This window comes from Melanerpes formicivorus, unplaced genomic scaffold, assembly GCF_026170545.1.
Source record: "Melanerpes formicivorus ecotype bairdi unplaced genomic scaffold, bMelFor1.0.p_v2 SCAF_3, whole genome shotgun sequence".
Taxonomy (NCBI): domain Eukaryota; kingdom Metazoa; phylum Chordata; class Aves; order Piciformes; family Picidae; genus Melanerpes; species Melanerpes formicivorus.
Genome location: NW_027142355.1, coordinates 24,752,827 through 24,778,597, shown reverse-complemented (window position 1 = coordinate 24,778,597; position 25,771 = coordinate 24,752,827). Strand labels below are relative to the sequence as shown.

Genomic DNA, 25,771 nt, shown 5'->3' with positions numbered 1-25,771 from the left:
TTTCCTTTCCTTCCCTTTCCCTTTCCTTTCCTTCTCTGTCTCTTTCTTTCTACCAATTCATTCCTCCCTCTCTCTCCCTCTCTCCTTCTCATTATTGTTGCTCATACATAATAATCCTGGCTGGAGAAGATATCTGTCTCTTCTTCAGTCCTTCCCATCAGATTCAAAATGCTTTCAGAACACAGGAGAGTCACTGGTGAGCTGGCTGCTGTGTGGATATTCTAATAGATATTTTATTGCACTTTCCATTCAGAGATTGCAAAGCCCCAGCCATCCTAATGCCACATTTACTTCATCAATTCTTGGGACTGCTGACGCTGACACTGTGCTGTTTGGCAGCCTCCATTAAGAATGGTTTGCCCTGAGATATTAACCGGCAGTGAAGCTTTGTGCTGATGGATAAAGCACAGTGTAAAACCTGATTGGAATAAATCAGAGTAATTGTCTGGATGTGTGACGGTTCATAGGAAATGTCCTGCATGTTATTGGTTGGTTTATATGGCAAATGGATTAGCTTTCTCCTGCCTTTTGTGGCTCACATCATCTCCTGAGGAGGTGATGGGTCTGCTGGGATGCTCAGGAGACACTGTGCTGGCATGGTGTCCTGCATCAGTCTATAAGAGATGGAGCTTAGAGAAGAGCTCTGTAATTTACATATGCTTCAGTGACTCTTCTGCCTTTATGTCCATTGCTACCCACTGGGCAAAAGGCAACCATCAGACTCTTTTGGGACTGATGCTAAGCCCTGGTCAGGGCTTTGGGAGGTACTGTGCAGCAGACATCAGGAGCAAGACTGAAGCAGAAGGCCTTTGAGTCCTGCAGACTCACATGTTGGCAGTTAGACACAATCTCAAATCCATGTAGGTCAGCCTGAAGTCCTCACAGCCAACCTGCCAGTCTGTGTTTGGAAGAAGGTCTGAAAACAGACCCACCAAAAGCTTGCCATCCCTCAGCATCTGAGTGTTGGCCCCCAGTTCACATACAGAGGCAGCCTGGGAGGACTGAATGTGAGCAAGAGCAATGTAATTCAGTCACAGAGCAGAGCGATCCATCCTTGAAACAGACTTCACAGATGAAACACTGAGGTGTGACTCACACCCCAGGAAGACCCCAGAGAGTGTCAGACCAGGCAAACTAGACTTAAACTAAAGTCACTGTGGTTGCAGAAAACAAATAGACCTTAGCACCTGGCATAATTAAACATAAACTATAAGCAACCTTGTTTTCCAGCATCCACTTCTCCTGGGAAAAGCTTAAAGCACACAATGGTCACAGATCCATCATCAAAACATCTTCTGGCAGCTGTGGGTGAATCCTATGTTCTGCAGCAGGAGGGCACTGTACCCTAAATTCTGCTGAGGATGTGCTTGGAGAGGGTGGAAGACTGACCAAGGAGATCAGTTCTTCCTGAGCAGCCTCTGGTTGCTGAGGACTCTCAGCTTGCTCCCTGTCACATGGATTGGGTGTTTTGTTTTTCTCCCTTTTGGTGCATTTGTTAGCAACCATAATAAGTCATGGAGAAATCACTTGCATTTCAGGAGTAAGGGACTCACTCTTGCCCAAGGCCTTGGGTAGTGCCTCTAATTTAAATTCAGTGCTAGAAAATTCCGAATCCCTGGGAAATTATATTTTCTTGAAAATTCATGCTGTCTGTGCAGGCAGGAGGAGAGAGAGAGCAGGTTTTGGTTGGGAGAGGCGAGCTCCCTTTGGTGGTCAGAGCCCTGGGTACCATCTGAAGTGCAGCAGGCTGGGATCCTAATGAAAGAGCTTTTCAAGCGCTCATTTCTTCCCTCAGTGAGTAGAATACTATTAACCTTTAAGGCAAAATTATATTTTGTGCCTCTGGGAAGCAGTAACATTTTACTGAGCTGCACTGGGGAATCAGGTAAACAATTGTTAACTCTCTACAGCCCCATTTCAAGGCCATTTTGGGGCAGCTCTGTGTTTGCAAACCATGCCAAGCAGCTGAGCAGAGCTCTGTGCTCAGGAACCCCTCGACTGCTGGAGATCGACTGTCCCCTGCTGTAATTTAACCTGTGTCCCAAGCCCTTTGGTCATCAATTGGTACTCAGTTGAACCCATGGTCCTGGTATCTCAGGACCAAAAAGTTCTGCATTGTTATTATGCCATTTCTTACAGTTGTTGGGCAACAGGTCTGGATTCAGATGGATGAGGGCATTGGTTCGTTTAGAGTCAAGCTATAAGGCACCATTTATGAGCCTGTTCTGTAATATTTCTCACAAGTGGGTGACAAAGCTGCTATATGTGGCTCTGACATTAAATAATGCCAGGGAGGTGAGCCCTGCTGACTCATGTTGAAGCTTTGATAGTCTACAGGCTTTGCTCAAGTCCTGCCTTGCCCTTGGACAGTGTATGAGATCACAGTATATCAAAAGGACAAGGACTCTGTGCTGTCAGGGCAAAACAGGCTGGTGCTGGCTGGGACATACACCAAGCATGCATGTGTACTTTGCACAAGAGCTTCTAAAGCTCTTGAGTATTGGAATCCCTTCTTGGGGATAAAAACCAAACCAAACCAAACCCAAACAACTAAAGAAGACTGAAAAGTTCAATTCTTCCTTAATTTTATTCTTTTTTTCTCTTTTCTGTCTCTTCACCAGTACATTACTTTAGCTCTACTCTCACTTCCACCCAGTGCTCTCCACTGGATCTGCCCAATACTGGGCTCTTCAGGTTGGGTGGCCAGGGGTTACAAGGGTGCTCTGAACCATTTGATCCTTGGCAGGGAGAAAGCATGAACCACAATCCAAGGACAAAGTCAACACCTTGGGTGGAAAATTAAATCAATGAAGCAGCATGAGCCAGAAAGCAAACGATGCAACAGCAGCAGAGCTGGCTTCCAAATTGAAATGTGTTTGCTGGGGATTGTCCATTGGCTTGGGGAGTTATTATTTCCATTTCTCTAGTTATGAATTAATTTCTGGAGAGCTTAATCATCTCCTCCTTTCTCCCCTCCACAACTCCCTCTTCCCTTCTCCTTCTAATTTTCCACATGACTGGGAATTCTCTGACAGTGAAAATTCAGGCTTAGAGGAGGTCCATGCAATCTGCTCCATTAGACTGGATAATCTCATTGGAACCAGTGGCTTGAATAATAACACCTTCACCTCATGCACTGCACCAGATTCAAATGATGCTTAACACCTCAGGCTGCAGGGATAGCAGCAGAAGGTAAAGGGGTGGGTCAGAAACTGCAGCAAGCACCCTTTGCGTCCTGGTTCTGCCACACTTCCGAGGACACGTCTACTGTATGAGATAAATGCTAGTCCAAGCCTGCTTTGATATCAATACATCCTCCTTATCAGGAGCAGAGGCATCCTGAGCTTGGTATCTGTCTACACAAGGGTAGTGTGGATCCAACCTGTGTCTGAATGCTGAGGTCTTTTGCTATCTCAGTGGGCCAGAGATGAGTGAGGCTGAGCATGTTTACAGCCTATCCCGTGTGCTAATGTCTCAACTTCTTCTTTCCCTCAGCAAGCTATGCAGGTTGGACCAGAGTCATTTAAGTGGGGCTTAATGACCTTCAGTTTATTGCCAAATATGCTCTTTACCTTCACAACATAATCAAGTAACCTAGACCTTTCTATGCCACCATGTCTTCAGAGCATTGACCTAGCTCCATCCAGGCTCTTTGAAGGAGGCCTCCTAATTTATAACATAACTGAGCACGACCAAAATACACCATGATCTTTGTTTCTTCTTCTTGGTCGTTCCTCAGTGCACAGTGCCAAGCTATTGTCTTCCTTCCAGATCCAACTGAAAATCTGAGTTCTATGATCAACCTAGAAGATGGATAATTTGAATCTAGGCTTCTGGATTGGACATTATAGTTTGATTCTGATTTCCTCTTATGAGGAAAGGCTGAAAGACTTGGGATTGTTCAGCCTGGAGAAGAGAAGGCTTTTGGGAAACCTTCCAGTACTTAAAAAGGACCTTTAAGAAAGATGGAGAGGAACTCTTTATTAGGGAGAGGGACTCTTTATTAGGGAGTGTAGTGACAGAAGGAGGGGTAATGATTCTGAACTGAAAGTGAGTAGATTTAGATTACATGTAAGGAAGAAATTCTTCACTGTGAGGGTGGTGAGGCACACTAAGAGGTTGCCCAGACAAGTTGTGGTTACCCCATCCCTGGAAGTCTCCATGGTCTGGTGGAAGTTTTCCCTGTCCATGGCAATGGGTTTGGAGCTAGATATCTTTCATGTCCCTTCCAACCCAAACAAGTCTATGATACTGTGATTCCATACCCACACTGGGCCCACATTATCACTTCACAGTCCATGTTGTAGCATTGCTGTGCGTTATCACAGCCAGTTGAAATAATACCTTCCCATGGTGACTCCCATCACATCCTGCTCACCTGTGACTATCCTGCTCACCATGCAAGCTTTCTCCACAAACTATGTGCTTTTTAAAGTGAAAGAAACTAAGATAAGATGTGTGGGAGTTGGACACCTGGAATGTATAATAAATGGCTCTACTGCTGTGCATCTGACAGCCCAGCCGGCTGGAGGTCATCCACAGCACCACAGCAATTTTTCAGTGTTTAACCCATCCCTTCCAGTCACGCATGGATGAGGGGAAATTCGTACATCATGTACCAACAGCCTTTCCTTGCAGTTTGGAGTGTCAGCTGAGATCTTTTGCAAAGCTTCAAGTCAGGCAGTGCTTTGCTGTACTCTGTGGTGTGAGATGAAGCTCAATAGGGTATTCCAGATCAGACTAAGAGCTCCTCAAGTTTTAGAAGACTAATGCCTGAGGACCTCTTTTAGGCTGAGGGATGAAATAACGATTATTCCTAGGATGGTCTCAAGGTCTGGTCCTTTTGTTTCTTACAGGTTGGTTCTGGGTGGACCCTTGCTCAACTCCAAACCTCCCTGGAAAGCTGTCTTGCTCTCCTTGATGGATCAGCAACCAGTGTAGAGGGTGTTCAGGCTGCCTGATGTACCTCTCAATGTTTAGCTGAGAGAAGATGCTCAGCAAGACAGCAGCTGAGGCTGTTCTCTGACTGTTTGGCTGGAGTAGGCATGGGCAGAGAAGGACAGTGAGACTAAAACTAAAATCCTTCCTGCTCTCTTTTTCCTCTTGTTCCTCTGTTCCCAAATACCATTTCCTAGTGCAAAGTGTGAAGGAGCAGAGCTGTGAAAGCAAAGATGAGGCATACTTTGAGCTGGGGTCTTTACTGTTATTTGTGCTGGAGTTGAGGTGAAATTCTCACTTAGGTAGTTGTGGAACTCTACCTCTGACCATCAGTAGGGAATCTCACTCTGTGCATCAGCCATGTGAGGGGCTGAAAACTACCATGTTAACACATTTCCTTCTTTATTTATGACTTCTGAGAAAAGTTCACCTGTTGAAGGCTGTATATCCAGCTCAGCCTATGCTTTTCTGTTGCTCTGAAGAGGTAAATACTCTAAGGATGAATTGAGGACTTCAGACAATCTGGGTGAGGTTGGTGAAACTGTATGGGTGCTTGTCATGGTGATTTCACATCTCACTAAGAAAGCCAAGCCCCACACAGAGCTCCTCTGCTCTCCGACCAGAACCACTGGATGGTTGGAGACCTCCCTCTCTTGGTCTGCATTGTAATTAGGACTTTGATGTAAATCTCTCTATGCTATCCTGTGGTTTTCCAGGCTTTTAATTGTACTGTTGGAAAACATGGAGGAAATTTGGACCCAGAGGGAAGAATTGTCTCTGCCAGAAGCAAGTATCAGAGCTACAGCACACGTCACTGTCTGTTGGCTCTGCTGCCAGGGGACATGGGCAGATGGATGGATGTATGCAGGCAAGAGGAGGAGGAAAAGGAAGGAGATGCAGAGTGATGTGGAAAAGGAGATATTGATGAAGGTCAAAAGGGAAAGCCTGGTTTAAGAAACTCAGTGAGGTCCCCTGCACCCTTCTGGGTGAAACTGCTCGGGGCAAGGGGTGTCTAGAGTTGGGTGTGGGATTTTGACAAACAATGTTCAAGCCAAATCAGTCTGTCCTATGGAAATGTTTCTGCCCTTCTCACTATGCTCTCCCAAGTCAGGACAGCAGATGCTAACAGCAAACGAGCAATTAAATTACATGCTGGCTGAATCTGGCAGTGATTCAGTGTCTATGTAAGTGGGGGACCCCTTACAGTGTGCTTCCCATGGCTCCCAAGCCTCCTTGAACACAGATGCTGTGCTCTTGTTGGCAGTTTTCCTGCCCTCTTCGTCCTTTAAGAGCTGAGGCTGAAGTGGCACTACCTGTTTTGTAGGACTTCTAAGTCTCACTGTAGTCTTAGCAGTGATTCATGAATCACGGAATCATAGCATGGTGGGAGTTGGAAAGGACTTCTGGAGATCTTCTATTCCAACCTCCCCCTCACCCCCCACTAAAGCAGGGTCATCTACATCAGGTAGCACAGAGTTGTGCCCAGATAAGTTTTGAATCTGTCTAGAGAAGGAGACTCCACAACTTCTCTGGGTAGCCTGTTCCAGTGCTCCGTCACCCTCAAAGAAGTGGCTAGGACCATTCATTTGGATTAGTCCCTATCTCTGAGCAGCACACTCCAAATTTTACCTTTCTGAAGGCCTTGGGCAGCGCCCATCAATTTCACCAACAGTTTCAGCCATAGTATTCAGGAAAAGCACCAAACACATATCTGTGGAGTTACTCAAGAGAAGCTCCCATGAAGGACTCAGGGATGATATTCCAAGGCATCTGAATCAGGACATGAACAAAGAACTTTGTTCAAAGGTCCTTTGAACAAATTATTTGCATCAGCCCTTGCAGAGGAGAGCATGTAGGAGCGTGGGAAAGCATAGGTATTATCTACCCAGGTTTTGGGGGAAGACACAAATATTATTAGCATGAATAGGAAACACCATGATAGGATGCTCTCTGGGAAAAGTAATTTTGTTCATTAATTACTTGCCTTATCTAGCAACCTTGTTCCCTTTCTCTCACTTTCTTCTTTTTTAATTTTCTTTAAAATGACTCTAAGTGAATTCAGTGCTGGGAAAGTTATTTCCCTGCCTCCTCAGAGACAGAAGCTTGCATTACTCAGGCAGCCTTCAGCGGAGTCTTCAGGGGTTTTTCCATCTTGATTTGAAACTCAGTCTTTTATGGGCAGATGGCAAAAGACTGTTAGAGGCAGAAATTGTGTGCTTGCTTTCTTGTGGACAACCTCAGTGCTCTGGACTGGCTGCAGTTCATGTTCATGCCTTTGGGTCCTGCCTGCTGCTTGTGATTTTGTGCTCTGAGATTCTCCTCCTGCCTTTAGCTTCCAGGCTTCTGTTGCACCTGGTTAGTCCAGTAACAAAAGATGTTGCTGTGATTTAAGGGATAGCATAGCAGACACCCTGCAGCTTTCAGAGATGTCCTCTCCTTGCATCTTTTGACCCTTGCAGGAGGTTGAAAAGGGTCGGTGGATGAAGGCAGGTGATACCTATCCTCCCAGCTGTCAAACAAGTGTGTTGGCTTTTTTCAGACTGCCCCTGCAGGGGGGAACAGGTTTCTTCCAGGGACCTGTGCATTTCATAGAATCATAGAATGGCTTGAGTTGGAAGGCACCTTAAAGTTTATCTAGTTCCACTCCCCCATCTGCCACCCCCCCGCTGTGGGCAGGTACACCTCCCATTAGATTACATTCCTCAAAGCCTCCTCTGACCTGGTCTTAAAGACTTCCAGGATTTCCAGCATGATTGCTGCTAGTCACTGCTTCTAGTGAGCTTGGATTGTCAGGTGGGAATCAAACTGTGGCTCATCAGGGCAGCCTAGCTTCATGGCACAGGTCTCACTGGAAAGCAAAAACAATCAAAGTAGGGTTTTCCAGGCTGAAATGCTACCATCACCTGCAGCCTAAGGCTGGAATCCACCTGGGACAGTCTACATCCCAGTGAGTTCCAGCCACTGACTGATACTGCAGAGCTTGTTTGGGCTTTTTAAGGATGAACACGGTGGCTGTTGTGGGAGGGACAGAGCCTTTCTGTAATGCTGAGCAGTACCAGCTGAGGAGTGTATTTCAACATCACCTTCCACAGACCCCCTCCCTCGTTTTCAAACTCCCCTCCCTCTGTGCCAACAAACAATTTCCAATTCTTTGTTGGACAAAGGCTCCAAGTTTCCAGGGATTTGCATGTGAAATGTTCCTGTTCATCTCAGGCTTGAATGAGCCATCAAAATGCTCATCAGGGATTTGCCCACAGAGGCACACACATGTGTACACACAAATCACTTGTCCCTGGCTGCACCCCAGCCATGCATGGGCTGGTGTGGTCCTTGGGCCACCTCTGAACCTCTGTTCACAAGCTGGGGCTGAGGAGCAGGTTGCATTTGATGGACCTACCCAGGCCCCCTCCCAGGCAAGATTAGCATGGCCAAGACAATCTGCAGCTCTGGAAACTTAGGGAGGGGTTTGAAAGGAAGAGAAGGGGCACGAAATCCCCCAAAGCAAGGAGGAGGGATGATGTTTAAGGAGTGCTTGGCTTTGTAGGGCGGGACATGGAGGAGTAAATCCCTTGCACCCACGCCCCGCGGGGCTCCGGGGGTGGGTTTATTAAATTGCTGCTATAGAGGGAGGAACCCACCTGGGGACAGAGATAAGGGGCGGGTGGTGGGACTGCTGTTCTGCAGCATTAGCTGGAAGACTTATCAGGGCAGAAACTCGGCTTCTATTACCATGCATTAGAATAGATTAGCAGGCAGAGCAATTAGCATCCTCACTCTATTTGGCAAAGTGACAGAGTTGGTGGTGATGAGGCATGTGGGGAAGAGGCAGCCTTGGCAGGGCAGTGTTTCCCTCCCTAAACTGCAGCCTTAGGATGGATAGGACTTCTTGTCATCTTCTGGTCCTCTTCTGGTCCAGGGCTTTCCCACTGGGACACTGAATAAAGCAGGACTGGAGGAGAGCTTTAGTCATCAGTCTGAAACTTTTTTGTGGCTTGTGGTCCCAGAAAAACTGCTTCAAAGGCTGAATTTCAGCTTTCTTGTGTCACCTTTCCCACTTCTCTCTGAGAGAATCTAGACTTGTGTGACACTAAATGCCACCAGTTAAAAACCAAACAAACCAAGATGAAACAAAACAAACAAACCCCACTGCTTTGGCTTCCCCAGGCCACTTCAATGGCCTTTCCCCCATCTGTACTCTCTTCTTTATCCTGAGGGTAGTGAGACACTGGAATGGATTGCCCAGAAAAGTTGTGGATGCTTCATCCTTGGAAGCTTTTAAGACCAGGCTGGATGAGGCTTTGAGCAACATGGTCTAGTGTGAGGTGTCCCTGCCCATGGTGGGAGGTTGGAACTAGATGGTCTTTAAGGTAATTTCCATCCCCAACCATTCTATGATCTTTGCCCACACTCATCTTTGATACTCAAAGAGCAGGTTTCTCAGGGATGTAAGCCTCTTTGATTAGAGCCAGAACTGAAAACAAGGGTCCAACTCCTTCCTTGGATGCATATGCATTTGCTGGGAAAGCTTTCTATCCTCTCTCAGCCAGGACAGTTTTTCCAGGAATGATTCTGCTCCTGATCTCAGCTTGGATTGGTCCTTCTTTCCCTGCAGCATCTCCTGCCCTCCTGTTCTGAATGGAGTATCACTGGCAGTGGATAAAATTTAACTCCTTGTTAACTCCTTGATGGGAAGGAGAGCTAAATTTCAGCTGTCCTCTGGTAGGTATGGTAGGCATCCTGGAGGCCAGAGAGAGTAGAGAGGGATAGATGGCTATTTGCCACATCTCCACATAAAATTTAAGGTCAATTATTCCTGCGTCTCGGAATTTATAGCATTCCCGTTCTTAGGACCTCGAGGGAACTTGGAAATGTCAAAACATTGCTAAAACTGACCTTAAACTTTATATGCAAGTGGGACTGAATCTCCTTCCTATTCCTGACTCCAGACAGAAAATTGCTTTGGCTCCAGCAGAGGAAAAGGCAAATTTCAGCTGCTCCCTCCTTCGCCATCCTTGCTCCCCCCTTGTGATAAAGCTGTCTCAGGAGATGCAAAGCCAGCTTTGTACGTTGGTCGGATTTGGCTCAAACAAACCTCTTATCATGTCCCCAAATTCCTTTATTTTCTCTGTTCCTGTCTCATCCTTCTTTCCAAGTGGGAAATCAAAATTTTTTCCCCAATAAAAAAATGAAGCTGTCATATCGTATTTCATCCTGAAAGAGGAACAAGACTAATGAACCTGATTCAGACCATTGTCTCCCGAGCCTCCTAGAAACGAATGTCTCTGCGTCCTGCAGTCCCTTTTCCCAATTCCCTGTCCCCAACCCTGGCTGAAAACGTCCTTAGGAGGGATTGCACTTGGCTTCCCCTGAGCTCCCTCTGCTGACCACCTTGCAAAAGGCATCACTGACCTACCCATTTGGTCTTTGAGTAGACATCTGTTCTGGCCACTGAGCAAGGACGTTGGGCAAAGCAGGCACAAGGAGTCTTGAACTATCCTCTATACAATATTTTTGCTGAGGAGGCAGGCTGGGGAAATAAGCAGGCAGGACATCAAGCGACCTTCCAGAAGCTGCCTGGCATGTGCAGAGAGGAAAATCCAAATGATGTGATGATGCCAGTCACTTCCCAGGCCCTCTCACTACCCCAGCTTTGCCCAAGACACAAATGTTGGTGTGGTACAAGACAAAAGACTTCGAGAAACAGCCATCTTAGACAGTTTTGGATTGGAAGGGATCATTAAAGGTCATCTAGTCCAACCCCCCATTCAGGGATCTGGGTCACCTTCAACTATATGAGGTTGCTCAAAGCTCCATCCAACCTGACCATAAATGTTTCAAGCACTGGGGCATCTACCACCTCTCTGGGAAATGTGGACCATGGTTTCATTACTCTCATTATAACAAATACCTCTCTTCTAGTCTAAATCTCTCATTTCTTAGTTTAAACCCTTACCCTGTCACAACAAGCCCTGCTGTGCTCATCTTTCTCATGAGACCCTTTAACTACTTAAAGGCCACAAGAAGGTCTCTGTGGAGCCTTCTCTTCTCCAGGATGAACAGCTCCATGTCACATCCTGCATGGGTGGCCTGTCCTGGCTGGTGAAAACAGTGGATGCACAGGTTCCCACCTGCCACCTCAAGTTTACCCAAATTGTGGGGGTGAAGGTGCAAGGAAAGGGTGGCTGTGATTATTCTGTGAAAGGGTGAGTGAATTTGTCCCTTGCAGGAAATGTCACCGTTTAGAGTCAGAAAGCAAAGCTGAAATGCCAAAACCTTTTCCAAACCAATGATGACCACAAATTACCTGATTGGAGGTGGTGGAAGGGTATCATTTCAGTTTGCTGAGCTGACCTAAACCATTGAGGTGTTTCTCATGCTGCTCACCCTCCACCTTAGACATCATATACAGGTGCTTCATGTCCCTCCTCTTCTCTGCACTTCCAATGCAGAAGCAGTAAAAAAACCTCAAAAAAATGATTGATTTCTTTGTTGTTTGTTTGTTTGCTGGGAACTATTATTATTTTTAAATGGTAAGGTTATTTTATTTCTTTTTTTCCTGAATGCAAAAATTGTATAATGTGCTAATTGCCATGTGTAGACAAAAGCCCCTCTGTTCCAACTAGCAATGTCTGATCAGATCCAATCACCACTCCTTTGTTTTGAGAATTGTTTTTAATTGACAGAATTACAGATAAGGACTTTTCCACTGCCAGATTTTTTTTTTTCCTTTTCTTTTTGTGTCATATTATAGAAGTTAGGTTTATTTAGTCTGCTTCTGGGAAAAATAAGAAAACAAAACAAAAACAAACAAGCAAACAAACAAAAACAAGACAAAAGAAAACACAGAATCAAAATCTTTTCGGTTTTCACAGAATCACAGAGCTGCCTAGACTGGAAAAGACCTGATCATCAAGTCAAATCATTAGCCTAACACTGACAAGTCCTTGCCTAAACCATATTTATATGCACGGCATCCACGTGACTCTTAAGTGCCTCCAAGCAGGCAAGAAAGATGCAGTCAGGACTATTGTGCTGGGATACACCCATCCTTGGGCAGGAGGAGGGTTGCGAGGGCCCTGCTTCCCCCAGGGGACAAAAGAAACCTGATCCAGGTGGACTTGGCTTCCCTTTTCAGGAGGAGGGGTCCCTGGGTCTAAGTTGGTCTGTTCTGCTCCCCCTTCCTGTCCAGCAAGACTATAAAGGGAGGGGGCATAGTAGACATTCTTTCTCTTTGCTCCTGCCTCGCCTGTTGGAAAGGACCCACAGCCTCTGCTGGCCGCTTGGTTCTGCCACATGGTCAGGGCTGATCTTCTCCCTGCTGCACCCACGCTTCTCTAAAGGACTGAAATCCACACACATCAAGGGAGAATAAAGGCCATCCAAATTTGGTTTTATATATTCTCCTATTCATCCTTATTGTTTACCCTTGTAAATCCCCCCTGTTATTGATATATACATATATATGTATATATATATTTATAGTTAAAAAATTTACTTCTCCTACTTCCAAACTGACTCCAGGTTATTTTTTTGGTAGACCTCCAGTCTCTCTGGGGGTGGGGGGAGGACTTTCTCAGTTTCTTGCTACCATCTGATCTCTTAAACTCCAGTTAAGGCTCACACCACTGCAACTATATGCTGATTTTCCAACCGCATAATCTCCACCTCTCACCAAAACCAAAAAAAGGGAAGGTAAAAAAAAAAAAAGAGAGAAGAAAAAGAAGAAACAAACTTTTGCCTTGGCTTTCTCCTCCCTGGACTATCTGCTTCTGTCTGTCTAGTTCACTCATTTGATTTGGTTTCCAGCAGAGGCCACCAGATCTGGCTGATGATGTGAATTAACAGAACAATTTTCTACTCCCCCAAGCCTTGTGGCTCCAGGCTATTGCATGGGTCTGTGTAGCAGCTGAGCACCTCCAACCTTGCAAGCCCAAGTGAGAAGAGCAACTGGATGCATGATCTTATCAGCATTTTGAATGTCTCATAAAATAATTGCCACGAGAAAGGCCAGGCACAAGGGTCACCATGCCTTTTAAATGCATTTAATTTGTTATCACAAGTGACACCAAGAGCTTGTTGGCAAATATGAGTAAGGCAAAAGCTCATGGGAAAATCCCAAGTAACTATCAATAGGATAAGAGGAAAGGGCCTCAAGTTGCAGCAGGGGAGGTTTAGTTTGGATATTAGGAAAAATTTCTTTACTGACAGTGTGATCAGGCATTGGAACAGGCTGCCCAGGGTGATGGTGGATTCATCATTCCTGGAGGTGTTCAAAAACTGTGTAGACATGGCACATTGGGATACATTTTGGGATATTGTCTAGTGGCTGTGGGGGTGTTAGGTTGATGGTTGAACTTCATGGTTTCAGAGATCTTTTCCAACCTGTGATTCATGGGATAGTGGAATAATTTGTCCCTAAAGAATTATCAGGGAGAAGGCTAGAGATCTTGGTCTGCAGAGAATTCTGTGCAGTATGTGTTTCAATCCTGGTACAAGAAATGGGTGCTGCAATGCTGCAGAGATCCTCTGGCTGAAATCTTAAGAGCATCTGTAGCTCTGCCAACCTCTGAGCACCATGCTTGGGCAGAGAGACAACACTTACACATTCCTCTCATTTCCCTCTGCTAAGAAATCAGGAGTCACTCAAAGCAAAGTCAGGCATTTTAGGCAGTGGTGTGTTGGAGAGATGAATAAGAATCATAGAGTCATAGACTCACATAATCATTTAGATTGGGAAAGACCTACAAGATCATTGAGTTCAACCATTGAGAAGTTGGACAGGGAGAGAAATCTGCTTTGGAGGCACTTGTCCTACTCAACTGCTCTCCTGAGGCATGATCTCAGTTAGCATTTACTCTGGCATCACAACTCCCTTGCTCCCTTCCCTCTGTGAACAGCATCTTTTCCCCAGTTTCTCCCTGTCCCCAGCCTCTACAGGGTCAGAAGAGATCTTCCCTGCATCTTCAGCCTCCTGAAGCAAGCTCCATACCCTGAAGAAGTTGTGATCACAGACACTTTGTCACCGTTAGCCTGGGGTCTGGATGGCAAAGACACAGCTCCAGTGTGGGGGGAAGGGGAGGTGCAGTGCTCTGGAGATGTAGGAGAGTGACCCATCAGGGTAAATTGACAGAAAAGGGATAAGAGGCTGTAGGGTGATGGTGCAGCAAGCTTCATGACCCCACTATGCTGGACATGGACAAACAAAGATACAGTCAAAACCAGGTCAGGATGAAATATAAAGGGTTTGAATTGGGGGTGTGGGGGTGTGGGGGGGGGGTAGGGGTGTGTGTGGGGGGGTAGGGGTGTGTGTGCAGGGGTTTGTTCTGGGCTTTTTATTTTCCACTGTATGGTTGAGGTGTGTCATCACTGAGTATTAAAGGCAGGTGAAGAAATGCACAGAGCACATGCCTCCTATTAGGCTTCAGCAGCGTGATCTGTTTCCTGCACTGCACAGAGAAAATAAAGAGCTTGCAGGTGGAGGACTACCCTGCTTGACCCTTCTTTTACCTGGTCTATCCAGGTTGTGGAGCTCTTGCATCTGTGCTCAGCCTCTCCAAAGATTTCTGGGCTTCATAATAACCCTCCTAATGTTGAACATTAAGGAAAAAATATCTGGAGGTGATGCAATGCAGTGACAGAACGAGAGAGCACAGTCTCAAGCTGCACCAGGGAAGGTTTAGGCTGGATGTTAGGAAGAAATTCTACACAGAAAGAATAATTTGCCATTGGAATGGACAGCCCAGGGAGGTGGTAGAGTCACTGTTCCTGAAAGTGTTTAAAATAAGACTGGATGAGGCACTTAGTGCCGCGGTTTAATCAGTTAGGTGGTGTTGGGTGTTTGGACTTGATGATCTCAAAGGTCTTTTCCAACCTGGTTGATTCGGAGATTCTGATTCTGTAATGAGTCTGGACTTTGACCAAGCTTTAGCAAGGCAGAAGAGCCCTTAGCATGTCATTATAGAGGTGGCATAGCACCCCTCTGCAGATGTTGTTTGCAGAATGTGGCCCCAACAGGCTGCACTCCCAGATGGCCGACCTGGGATTTAACCATAATCTCTTGAGTCCCAAACTAGGATCTTAGTCTCATCCTCAGGAGATGTGGGCTTTGCTTTTCTCTCTGGCACGTGTACATCTATGCCTCACTTTGCCGTCTCTGCATGGTAATGCTTCCACCTCACAGAGGTGTCATGAAGTTTAATTAGCTCCAGGCAAAGCCCTTTGAGATCTACAGATGAGAGATGTGATAGAAGCACGAAGTATTAATTTAACATTATTAAAATAATTGGTTAGTGCATGGTGAACAGAGGGTGAGCATTAGCAGTGTTTACTCTTAATAGGATATGAGGAGGAAATAACATTCCTCATGGTTCAGTGGTAGGACCAGCTTCTCAGTGCCTGCATTAATGGATTGGACAAAAGCAGGACACTTGCAATTGTTCCAGAGGCAGCTGATAATGAAATAGCAGGTGCTATTAAGACATACAGAGATGTGCTGTGCCTACACCATAATCTCATGCAAATAAGCTCTGGAGAAGAATATGCTCTTTTAGGTGTCTTAAGTGTAATGTGATGCCACTGGGTGGGAGTTACACACCAACTAATTATAGCATGAATAGCTCTGAATGAGGTTACAAGGCAGTGGAAAGTGATCTCGGCATATTGACAGACCCAGCGTGTTCGAGTTGCTGATATTTTATTAAAGCAAAACAGTTACTGGCAGTACGAGGTGTTTCTCCTGCGTGAGCCACAAATAGACACACGAGATGAGAACACAGCAGAAGTAACAGCCATCTCCAAGGGTTTGAAGCACATAGAATCATAGAATTGTTTTGGTTGGAAAAGATCTCTAAGATCATTGAGTCCAAACATTGAGTGCCTTGGCCATTACGCAATGTCTCGAAGTACCACATCAGAAATGGTTAGTGGGTTTGGGATATTTCATGACTGTAGAGGTCTTTTCCAACCAAAACAATTCTACAATTCTATGATTCATTCTTTAAAATCTCTATCAATGATCTGGGTGAAGGGATTGAGTGCACCCTCAGTACATTTTCAGGTGACACCTGCATATTGGGCAGATATGTCAATCTGCTTGAAGGTAGGAAGGCTCTATAAGAGGGTTAGCACAGGCTGGATCAATGGGCCAAGGCTAATGGGATGATGTTCAACAAGATCAAGTGCTGAGTCCTGCACTTGGGTCACAAAAACCCCATGCACTGCTTCAGACATGGGAAAGAGTGGCTGGAAAGTTGCTTGGTGGAAAAGGACCTGGGCCACTGATCAACCGTCAACTGAATATGACCCAGCATGTGCCCAGGTGGCCAGGGTGGCACACAGCATCCTGGTCTGGATGAGAAACAGTGTGGCCAACAGGACTAGGGCAAGGATTGTCCCATTGTACTGGGCACTGAGGAGGCAGCACCTCAAATATTGAGAACAGTTGTGGGCCCCTCACTCCAAAAAGGACTTTGAGTCACTGGACCGTGTCCAGAGAAGGGCAACAAAGCTGGGGAAGGGTCAATAGCACAAGTCTTGTGAGGAGTGGCTGAGGGAACCCGGGTTGTTCACCCTCTAGAAAAGGAGGCTGTGGAGAGACGTCCTTGCCCTCTTCAACTCCTTGAAAGGAGGTTGTAGTAAGGTGGGTGTTAGTGTCTTCTCCCAGGAAACACGAGCTAGGACAAGAGAAAATAGGAAATGGTCTCAAGTGGTGCCAGGGAAGGTTGAGGTTGGACATAAGGAAAATTTTCTTTACCAAAAGGGTTGTCAGGCCCTGGAACAGGCTGCCCAGGGCAGTGGTAGAGTTTCTATGCCCGAAGTGATTTAAAAGACATGTAGATGTGGTGGGGAGGGACATGGCTTAGTGGTGACTTGGCAATACTGGGTTAACGATTATGCTGGATGATCTTAAAGGTCTTCTCCAACCCAAACAATTCCCTGGTTCTATGATTCTCTGATTATCCCTTTCATAGTCCAGCTGCCATGTGAAAGCAGCTGCCTTCCAGGTGACTATTTTTCTAAGGCAGGCACTTGTATCTGGAAGTACTTACTTATTAAAATTCCCATTTGCCTTTATTTACAATTTGCTGAACTTACTCTTTTGGGGCTGCAATGTCCCCGGTGGGCAGCTGCTGGGTGCTTTCTCATGTTCCTTTCTGTGTTTTAGCCAACACCATTCAGGGATTTGAGAGCCTGATGCTGGAGGGCAATACTTTGCCCTGCACATGCCGAAACAATTTTCTCTGCTGTTTCCTCCCAGCTCTTGGGGGAGGGCAGAACATTTTTGACAGTGCAGAGGAAGACTGGAGGGAGCAGGTTATCTTCTTTTTTTCTGCTGCTGTGAAAAGATACCACATTTCATCTCTGAAGGACCACAGCTGCAGATGCTGGGCAGACAGTTTGGAGTGTGGTGCATAAACCCACAGGATGCTCCTCATGTTCCAGCTCAGAGTAGATAAAGTGGTCAAGGAAGAGGACGTGGGTGAAATCACAGTCAAAACTCTCTGGAGAATCATAGAATCAAAGTAAGGTAGGAATTGGAAGGGGCCTTTGGAGATCATCTAGTCCAACTTCCCTGGCAAAGCAGTATCGCCTAGGGCAGGTCACCCAGGAACACATCCATATGGGTCTTGAAAATCTCCAGAAGAGACTCCACAACCTCTCTGGGTAGCCTCTTCCAGGCCTCTATCACTCCTACAGTAAAGAAGTTTTTGGGTTTTGTTTCTGTTATGGAGGTGGAACTTCCTGTGTTTCAGTTTGCATCTGTTGTGTCTTGTCCTGTGATAGGACACCATTGAAAAGAAATTAGCAACTTCTTCTTGACACCCACCCTTCAGATATTTGTAAACGTTAATAAGATCCCCTCTCCATCTTCTTTTTTTCCAGTCTCTCAGTTCTCTCAGCCCTTGCTCATCAGACAGATGTTCCAGCCTCTTAATCATCCTGTAGCCCTCTATTGAACACTCTAATATTTCCCTATCCCTCTTGAACCAGGGAAGAGAATAGCCTCCATCACTCCTTTCTGCATGGGAAAACACACTTGCAGGTGACTCCATCCCTTTAGTCTTGATTTATGCAGCAGCTGGCATCAATTACCTGGGCTGATTTATGCTGCTAGCTCAAGGAAGGTGACTGTGATGTTGATTTGAGAGCCTGAACCTTGCTGGTGACTTAGAACCCAGCTTTCTTTTTTTTTTTTTTCCTTTGTTCAGCAGAGCTTGGCAGAGCTTCCCTCATCATCAGACTCGAGAACAAGCTTTGGTGGATGTGTTGGGTGCTTTGGGTGTTTCTCCTGCCTAAAAATTCAGATGCTCAAAACCAAACATGGAAGTGGCAGAACTGAGGTCACCCCTGGGAAAAAAAGGAATAATCCTGTAATTAAATCTGGCTTGCAGTATGTCAGTGCAGAGAGCAGATTTAGGAGTGCAGAAACCACTTTCAGGCTAGCAGTACCTAATTTCTGAGCACCTGACACTGCAACCTTAACATTATATTAAACCCAGGCTTAGTTTGATTGAGTTTTTCATCATTTCATTATTTGGATGGCAACCCACAACAACCGATATCAATGCTGAAAGATACATCAGTCTAATACAGAGTGAGATTTTGGTCTGAAGGGTTGCACGTTTTAAATGGTTATGTGCCTTTTGCTTTGTCTTTCTGTTTTTTACTGTGTCCAGCTCTGGAGTCCTCAGCACAAGAGGGACATAGACCTGTTGAAATGAGTTCGAGGGAGACCACAGCAATGATGAAAGGGTTGGAAGTCCTCTGCAGTGAGGACAGGCAGAAAGAGTTTGGGTTGTTCAGCCTGGAAAAGGGAAAGTTCCAGAGAGACTATCTTGCAGCCTTCTGTACTTAAAGGGGACCTATAAGAAAGACGGGGACAGACTTTAAGAGGGCCTATTGTGCCAGGACAAGGAGTGATGGTTTGAAACCAAAACAGGGAAGATCTAGACTAGATCTAAGGAAGGCATTTTTTACACTGAGGGTGGTGAAACACTGGCCCAGGTTGCTCCAGGAGGTAGTAGAAACTCTATCCCTGGAAATATTCCAGATCAGGTTGTTTGGGGCTCTGAGCAACCTGTTCCAGTTGAAGATGTCCCTACTGACTGCAGGTGAAATGGACTAGGTGAGCTTTAAAGGTCCCTTTGAACCCAAACAATTCTATAATTCTATGAAATTCCTGCTCAGTGTACTCAGTTTGCCTGAGTACACAAACTGTATTCCTAGATGCTTACTCATGTGTTGTCCTTCTGTGGAAATGTGCTGCATGTGTTTGCAACCTGCTGTGCTGTTTTACTTGAGCTGAGCCTGGGTATCTGCCCATTTAATTTTAGAAAATCCAGACATTTTCTGTTGTGCTGCAGCTGCAAGAAATAAATAGGAGGAAACAGGACATTGTGATGAATTTGGGTGCTTGTGCTTTGACACTGAGCCCAAAAAGGTTTCCTTCCACGGTGTCCTCAGGAGAGGAGTTTCCACACCCTGCAGAGTTTTGCTGGGATTGCAGTGTCTATTTGTTTTACTGAAGTGCTTACCAAAATCTCAGGTCAGCATTTTGCTGTGGCTTTCGTTCCACAAGAGGGAGCTTACACTTTTGGGAGTAGTTAATCAGCTATCCATCCAACCCTCCAGAGATTGCACATTTAAAATGCCTGATCCAGCATGTGGCAGTGCTGAAGGAGCCTTAATGGGATGACGGTTCCTAGGGAAAAGAGAGAGGGAGTAGCTCTTTCCAATCTGCAAAGCAAGCTGAGAGCATGCTGAAGGTGGCAGAGATGTCATGATCTGATTCCTGACACTGGAAATGAAAAACTTTCCTCTACCAGAAAGATGGACCAATCTGAGTTTGAAATGTGAGTGTTCTTTACGCTAAAGGTGGTAGAGCACTGGCATGGGCTGCCCAGGGAGGTGATGGAGACCCCATCTCTGAAGATATTCAAGGTCAGGCTTGATGGGGCTCTGAGCAACTTGATCTAGTTGAAGATGCCCCTGCTTACTGCAGGAGGATTGGACAAGATGACCTTTGAAGGCTCCTTCCAGCCCAAACCTTTTTATGATACTATGATTTTATCTAGTGGCAGTCACTAGAGAGAATCCAAGCTTTAAACTTGGAGGCTAGTCCATAAATTTTGTAACATGCCAGCTCAGCAATACCTTGGGTTGCTTTTGTATCCCCATCTGCAAAACCCCACTCCTATAGGTGCAATCTCTGCTCCAGGGAGCCAGGACATTGAGGGCTAATCTTGGAGCTAACCTCTCCAGCAGCCCCCATGTGCTCTCACAACTAAGACTAGGAGTGGGTGAATAATTTAACAACAGCACTTAGTCTTTATAGCTGATTTTAATGGGGGGTAATAGCACTGCTAATAACAAAATCCATTGAAGACACCCTCTGCAAGTCCATAACATTAGCCTAATGGCAAAAGGTAATTGGCACACAGTTGAAGCTGTCCTTTTGTGTTAACCCTGTGGATTTCTAGGCAGACATCTTCCTTGAAGCAATGCCTTGGAAGTGCATGTGGAGTAAAATACAGATGTGTTTTATGCTAAGTAAATGCAAATCTGGATTGAAACAGGATGCACCACTAGCAATTCACATTGTTGGCTTGTGGTTACACCAGACAGATGAGAGACAGTGACAGTGCTGAAAGCACTGAGCAATTAATGTGTGGTGTAAGCTTCCTGGGCTTGTGCACCCACTACTTCCACTGAACTGTCACTAGCTGGGAACAGCAGGATTTTTAAGATTCAACCCTGGGCACCTCTAATCAGACACTTTCAAACCACATGCCAAAAACCTCTTAATCTGTCAAGAACATAAGGAAAAACTTCTTTCCTGTGAGGGAGACAGAGCACTGGAACAGGCTGCCCAGAGAGGTTATGGAGTTTCCTTCTCTGGAGAAATTCAAAACCTGCAATGGATTACAGGGATACTAATTCCCAGCCAAGAGGAACCAGCAGCCCATAGTGCCAGAGATTTATAGTCTTCTCAGCAGGACCAAAGAGATTGGGCTATGAGCAGCTACTTTAAGAGTATCTTCACCTGAGATGTCTCACTCCCCTTGGACAGGATAGTTTTCAGGGCTGTGAGTATGTTTGGGGGAACATAACTCTGTACCTGCTACATGGGTACAGAGACAGAGCATCCTTACAGCTGTGCATTTTACCCAAGGGATGGAGCTTCACCCATCAGCCTTCCTTCTTTTGTGGTGTCCTTGCAACTCTCCAGCCTGATGAATGATCCCAAGGCTGCTAGCACTGGAGTCAGAGCACTCAGGGGCATGCTGTTCCACTTCATGCTGGTGAGACCTCACCTACAGTGCTGGGCCCTGCCCTGGAGTCTTGAGCACAGGAGAGATGTGGACTTGTACTGGGGCTAGAGGATGCAAGAAAAATGATGAGAGGGCTGGAAGCCCTCTGACGTGAGGCCAAGTCAAGACAGTTGGGATTGTTCAGCCTGGAGAAGAGAACGTTCTGGGGAGAGGTTTTTATTGCCTCCCAGTATTTACAGGGGACCTGTAAGAAACCTGGGACAATCTTCTTAGCAGGACCTGCTGTGACAGGACAAGAGGTGACAATTTTAAACAAAGAGAGGGAGATGTAGATTAGATACAAGGAAGGAATTTTTTACAGTGAGGGTCATGAGACACTAGCAGAAGATTCCCAGAGAGGTTGTAGATGCCACATCCTTGGAACCATTCCAGGTCAGGTTAGACAGGGCTCAGAGCAACCTGATCTACTTGAAGATGTCCCCGCTAGACTATATGACCTTTAAAGGTCCCTTTCAAGCCAAACCACTCTATCTCTATATGAATGTTGTTTTCCAGCTAGTGCAGTCACAGAGTTACATTGTTGACTTGCCACTCAAAATAATGACTCCTCTAACACCTCTTGGGACTATCCTCACCCTCCCAGCCTGTCCTTGTGTTAAACCTGTCCCTCTGTGTCCCCCTTTGCACAGGTGCACGAGGAAGGAGCGGTGTGAGCGCTCCAGCGAGCCTCGGCGATTCGCCTCGGAGATGAAGCAGTGTGTCCGGCTGACCGTGCATCCCAACAACATCTCCGTCTCCCAGTACAACGTATTGGTGAGGAACGCTAATGCTTGCCCCCCACCCCAGGTTTAACCTGCCCATGCAGTCTGACAGACCCAGGTATGTGCAACCTGGATTCAGCATGAGTGGGAAGGCCTGGCAGCTTCATGCAAGAGGTTCTCCAGACTCCATTATCTTCCCCAGCGTTTTTCATGGTGCAAGGAAAGATTTGTCATGGGAGGAAATTTTTTGCCTTGGTTATTTCCCATCTAGAAGTGTGGAATGAGGCTTCCCTACTTGCTGTGAGTAGCTAGGATCAGGTCTGCAGGGACTCTCTGCTCTGCAATGTTGTGTGCACCCAGTGTAGCTGTTCACATCCCTGGGAGAAGAATTTATTTATGTCTGGGCATGGACTTTAGGCAATGAACATTATTATTATTAGAAATTATCTTCTAGAATAAGGGCAAGTGAGGGATACCATGAGTTATTTCAGTAAACTTCAAGTTCCCATTACCTTGAGTGGAAATGTCTCCTTCTTAAGCCACCAAGAACTCTGTTTTTCTTCAGCTCCTGTGCTAAGTATGCAGAACAGGGAGATGCAAGCTGCTACACAGAGGCAACTAAGGCTGCTGAGGTTCTTGCTAGGTCTTGTGACCTTCTTTAGTACAAGGTTTAACCTTTACGGTCTTGAGCTACCCAAGTCAACAGTCAATGACACAGTGAAAGCTGGCAGAGCAGTAGATGAACTGGATCATTTCCTGGGTTTGAGGCAAGAAATCTCTGTTGAAGATCTAACCAGCTTGTGGTTTCTCTCCTGACTCATGACAGCAGTACCTTATGTGGTGAGATCCCAACATGCTCTGAGAAGGTGGCAGAAAGAACCCATTTCATTCAGGTTACCAGGGTCATATTAGTTAAGACTGGAATTAAGTTGGTAACCCATGCCCTAAAAGCTCCATCTCTGGATGTGCTGGTTACTGACCCTGCACTTTGAATTGTCTAAATGGGTACAGCTGCCAGACATCTTCCAGGTGTCAGGTTTTGGAGTGCTAAAGTCTTTTCAGTGATAATGAAATCAGCCTTTCAAAGCCTGAATGTCCAATCATTGCTGCTTTGTTTCAGCCTCTTAACTTTGCTGTGACATTACTTTCCTAGGCTTCAAATAAAGCTGATCTGAGATATCTTAAGTCCTTTGTTCTTATGGGAGTTCAAGGCTTTTTTTCTTATTCTTTCAGTAGCCATTGAATTCTTTCATGTTGGAATGAATCCTGGGGGACCAGCTGGCTCAGGGTGATTGAAAATGATAACAGAATAAAAGACCTTTACCTCTAGGTTACTCCCAGGAGCCCCAGTATATCCCAGAGGTGCTCAGATCAGAAGTTGCCATCATCTGATTGTTGCCTAATAAGCTGCATGAACATAGGAGTCTCAGCTCAGCTCTAGGTAGACTGGTCACCCAGCTCATCCACAGTCACCACAGATAGTCTCTTGGCAAACCAGGAGAGGAGCACCAATGAACAAATGACTAATGGTATCTCTACCAAGTCTCACTTGGGTTGTAGAAAAGATGTCTTGCCCTCAGAGGCAGAGATGGTGTCATGTGGCCAGATTTTGAGCACTAAGAGACATGGAAATTTGTATGAGTCTGTTTCAGTCCAGGGCTGCTGCTCTGAGATCTCTGAGACACTTGATGGGGGAAGACTCCACTCTTTCCTCATTGCAACAGCTCCAGAGCAAGTGTGTGAGATGTAGGACGTCTCGTCTGTTTAGAGTGTACACTGGCTTATGACATTTGTGACCAAGCACTACTGGTCTATCCACTGGTGTCATCATCTGCATGGCACACCTTCATTCTGCATCATCCATGGTCAGAAAGAGATTTGTTAAGCAGAATGCTTTCCTCTTCTCCATTGCTGGCAGGTTTTTAGTGAATTAGGAGAATGGATTTAGCCTGAGTGCTAAATCCATCCAAATAACCAAAGCTTGTTCCTACTCCTCATACTCCAAGACAAAAAATAAATTAAAAAAAAAAAAATCACCTTCCCCACTGCCATTCCCATTGTGCAAAAATGAACATACTCTCACAAAGGCTATATGTCAGCCAGGGCTAGGGCCTGTCAGCTTGCTCTTTCTCCCTGGTGGTGCCTAGTGTGAAGAAATAGCTCCAAGCTTTCTCAAAGTGAGGAAAACACAGTGTGGGAGAGCAGGAAGCATTATGTCATGTTATCCTCTCCTGCTTTGTCACCTGAATTGACCTCCTCTGTGCTTTGTGCTGGTAGAAACAACACTTCAGCATGCATCTGTGACTCCTTTCAGTGGCTGTCACCTCAGAGGGGGCCCCAGCTAGCTCATGGAGGAGGCGAGCATGGAGAGCATCTGTGCCTGTGTCAAGTGATTTGCTCTAGTGTTTGGTCACAAAACTGCAAAATTTATAGTAACTGCTAGGTCATCAGCAGATGATAGAAGTGCACTGGGATGCCTCTCTGTGCCACATGATCTGGTGATGGAAAGCCATGATGGAGGACCTTAGCTGAGTCCTTAACTCATCGGGGAGACAGTGGCATGAAGGTCCTTCTGTAGACAATGAACATGGTGGAAACCAGCCATGACATTCCTTTTTTCATAGCCTTGGGCAATGGCGTAACAATGGCAACAGGTGCTGTGAACTCCAAAAACATGGGCAATTCCTCCTTCTCAGCACTTTTACGTATGGAGCCCCAATATGGCATGTCCCCAGAGCCAGCTGCTACTTCGGTGGGATGGGCAGGAGAGGTTTGCTTGTGCCTCTAGAGACAGCGGTTGTTTTGTGGTGGACTGAAGGCTGTAACTAGACTCTCCTTACACAGGAACTTGGTGACAGAGTACTCCCCCATCTGCTGATGCTAGGAGAGCAGCCCGTAGAGAGTTAGACTGGAGCGCTACAGTTTCTCTGTAGTCTGCAGAGTGCCTCTTGTGAGTAGTGGTCACCTTCCTCAGAAACCGCGTGCCTTGGGGGCCTCCGAAGCACTGGTCTTCATGGCTGGCTCCAAAGACTCCCTACCTAACCTTACACTTGCATGACAGTTAGTGAGCACTCCCACCCCTCCACTGACCCAGCCAGCACTGGGATACAGTGCAGTTGTCCCTGCATAGCCACGTACCACTTGTGTTGGCATCAGCATCTCATCTTCTTCCCCCTCCGCACACACATCCCTCTCCTGAAATGCTGCTTTCTGTTGAAGGAAGATGCTCTCTCTAGCAAGAGGTTCTTTGTCCAACCTCTCCAGTGTAATTTTCTCTTGCTGACCCAGCTCTGTTGTTTGGCTCAGTAGTTTCTCTTTTCTGTGTTTTTTTCCTTTTTTTTTTTTTTTTTGTCCTTTTCTATCTCTTCTTCCCTCCCTCCCTCCCTCCCTCCCTCCTTCCGTCTTGGCTTGCAGCTCGTCTTGGAGACCTACAACGTTCCTGAGCTGTCGGCTGGAGTCAATTGCACCTTTGAGGACCTTTCAGAGATGGATGGCTTGGTGGTGGGCAGTCAGATACAATGCATCTCACCAGCTGCCAAAGAGGTGCCCCGGATCATCACAGAGAATGGTGGGTATCCCACAGCTCCTCCATCTGCACTTCTCCCTCCCTTCCTCACCCTGCACCTCAGTGTCCTGATTTCTCTCAAAGTTTGGCTCATGGGAGAGTGAGGACATGATAGGCAGAGCATGGGGAGTAGGTGGGACACTGCTTGCTGGTGGAGCTGCACGGCAGCACATCATAGTATGAGTTGTCTGAATGTGTGTATTTCTGTGCACACGTGTGCGAGTGTTGAGCTGCAA

General features: G+C 46.1%; 1 protein-coding gene across 4 annotated transcripts in view; it reads left to right on the top strand.

Annotated features, from left to right (window-relative positions):
* PLXNA4 (plexin A4) overlaps positions 1-25,771 on the top strand; it is a 553,704-nt gene that overhangs the window by 392,079 nt on the left and 135,854 nt on the right. For all 4 annotated transcript variants that reach the window (XM_068169025.1, XM_068169035.1, XM_068169040.1 and 1 more), the window contains 2 exons: positions 21,899-22,022; positions 25,385-25,538. In XM_068169025.1, coding sequence (XP_068025126.1) covers positions 21,899-22,022; positions 25,385-25,538 — 278 coding nt within the window. The remainder of the gene's footprint in view (positions 1-21,898; positions 22,023-25,384; positions 25,539-25,771) is intronic.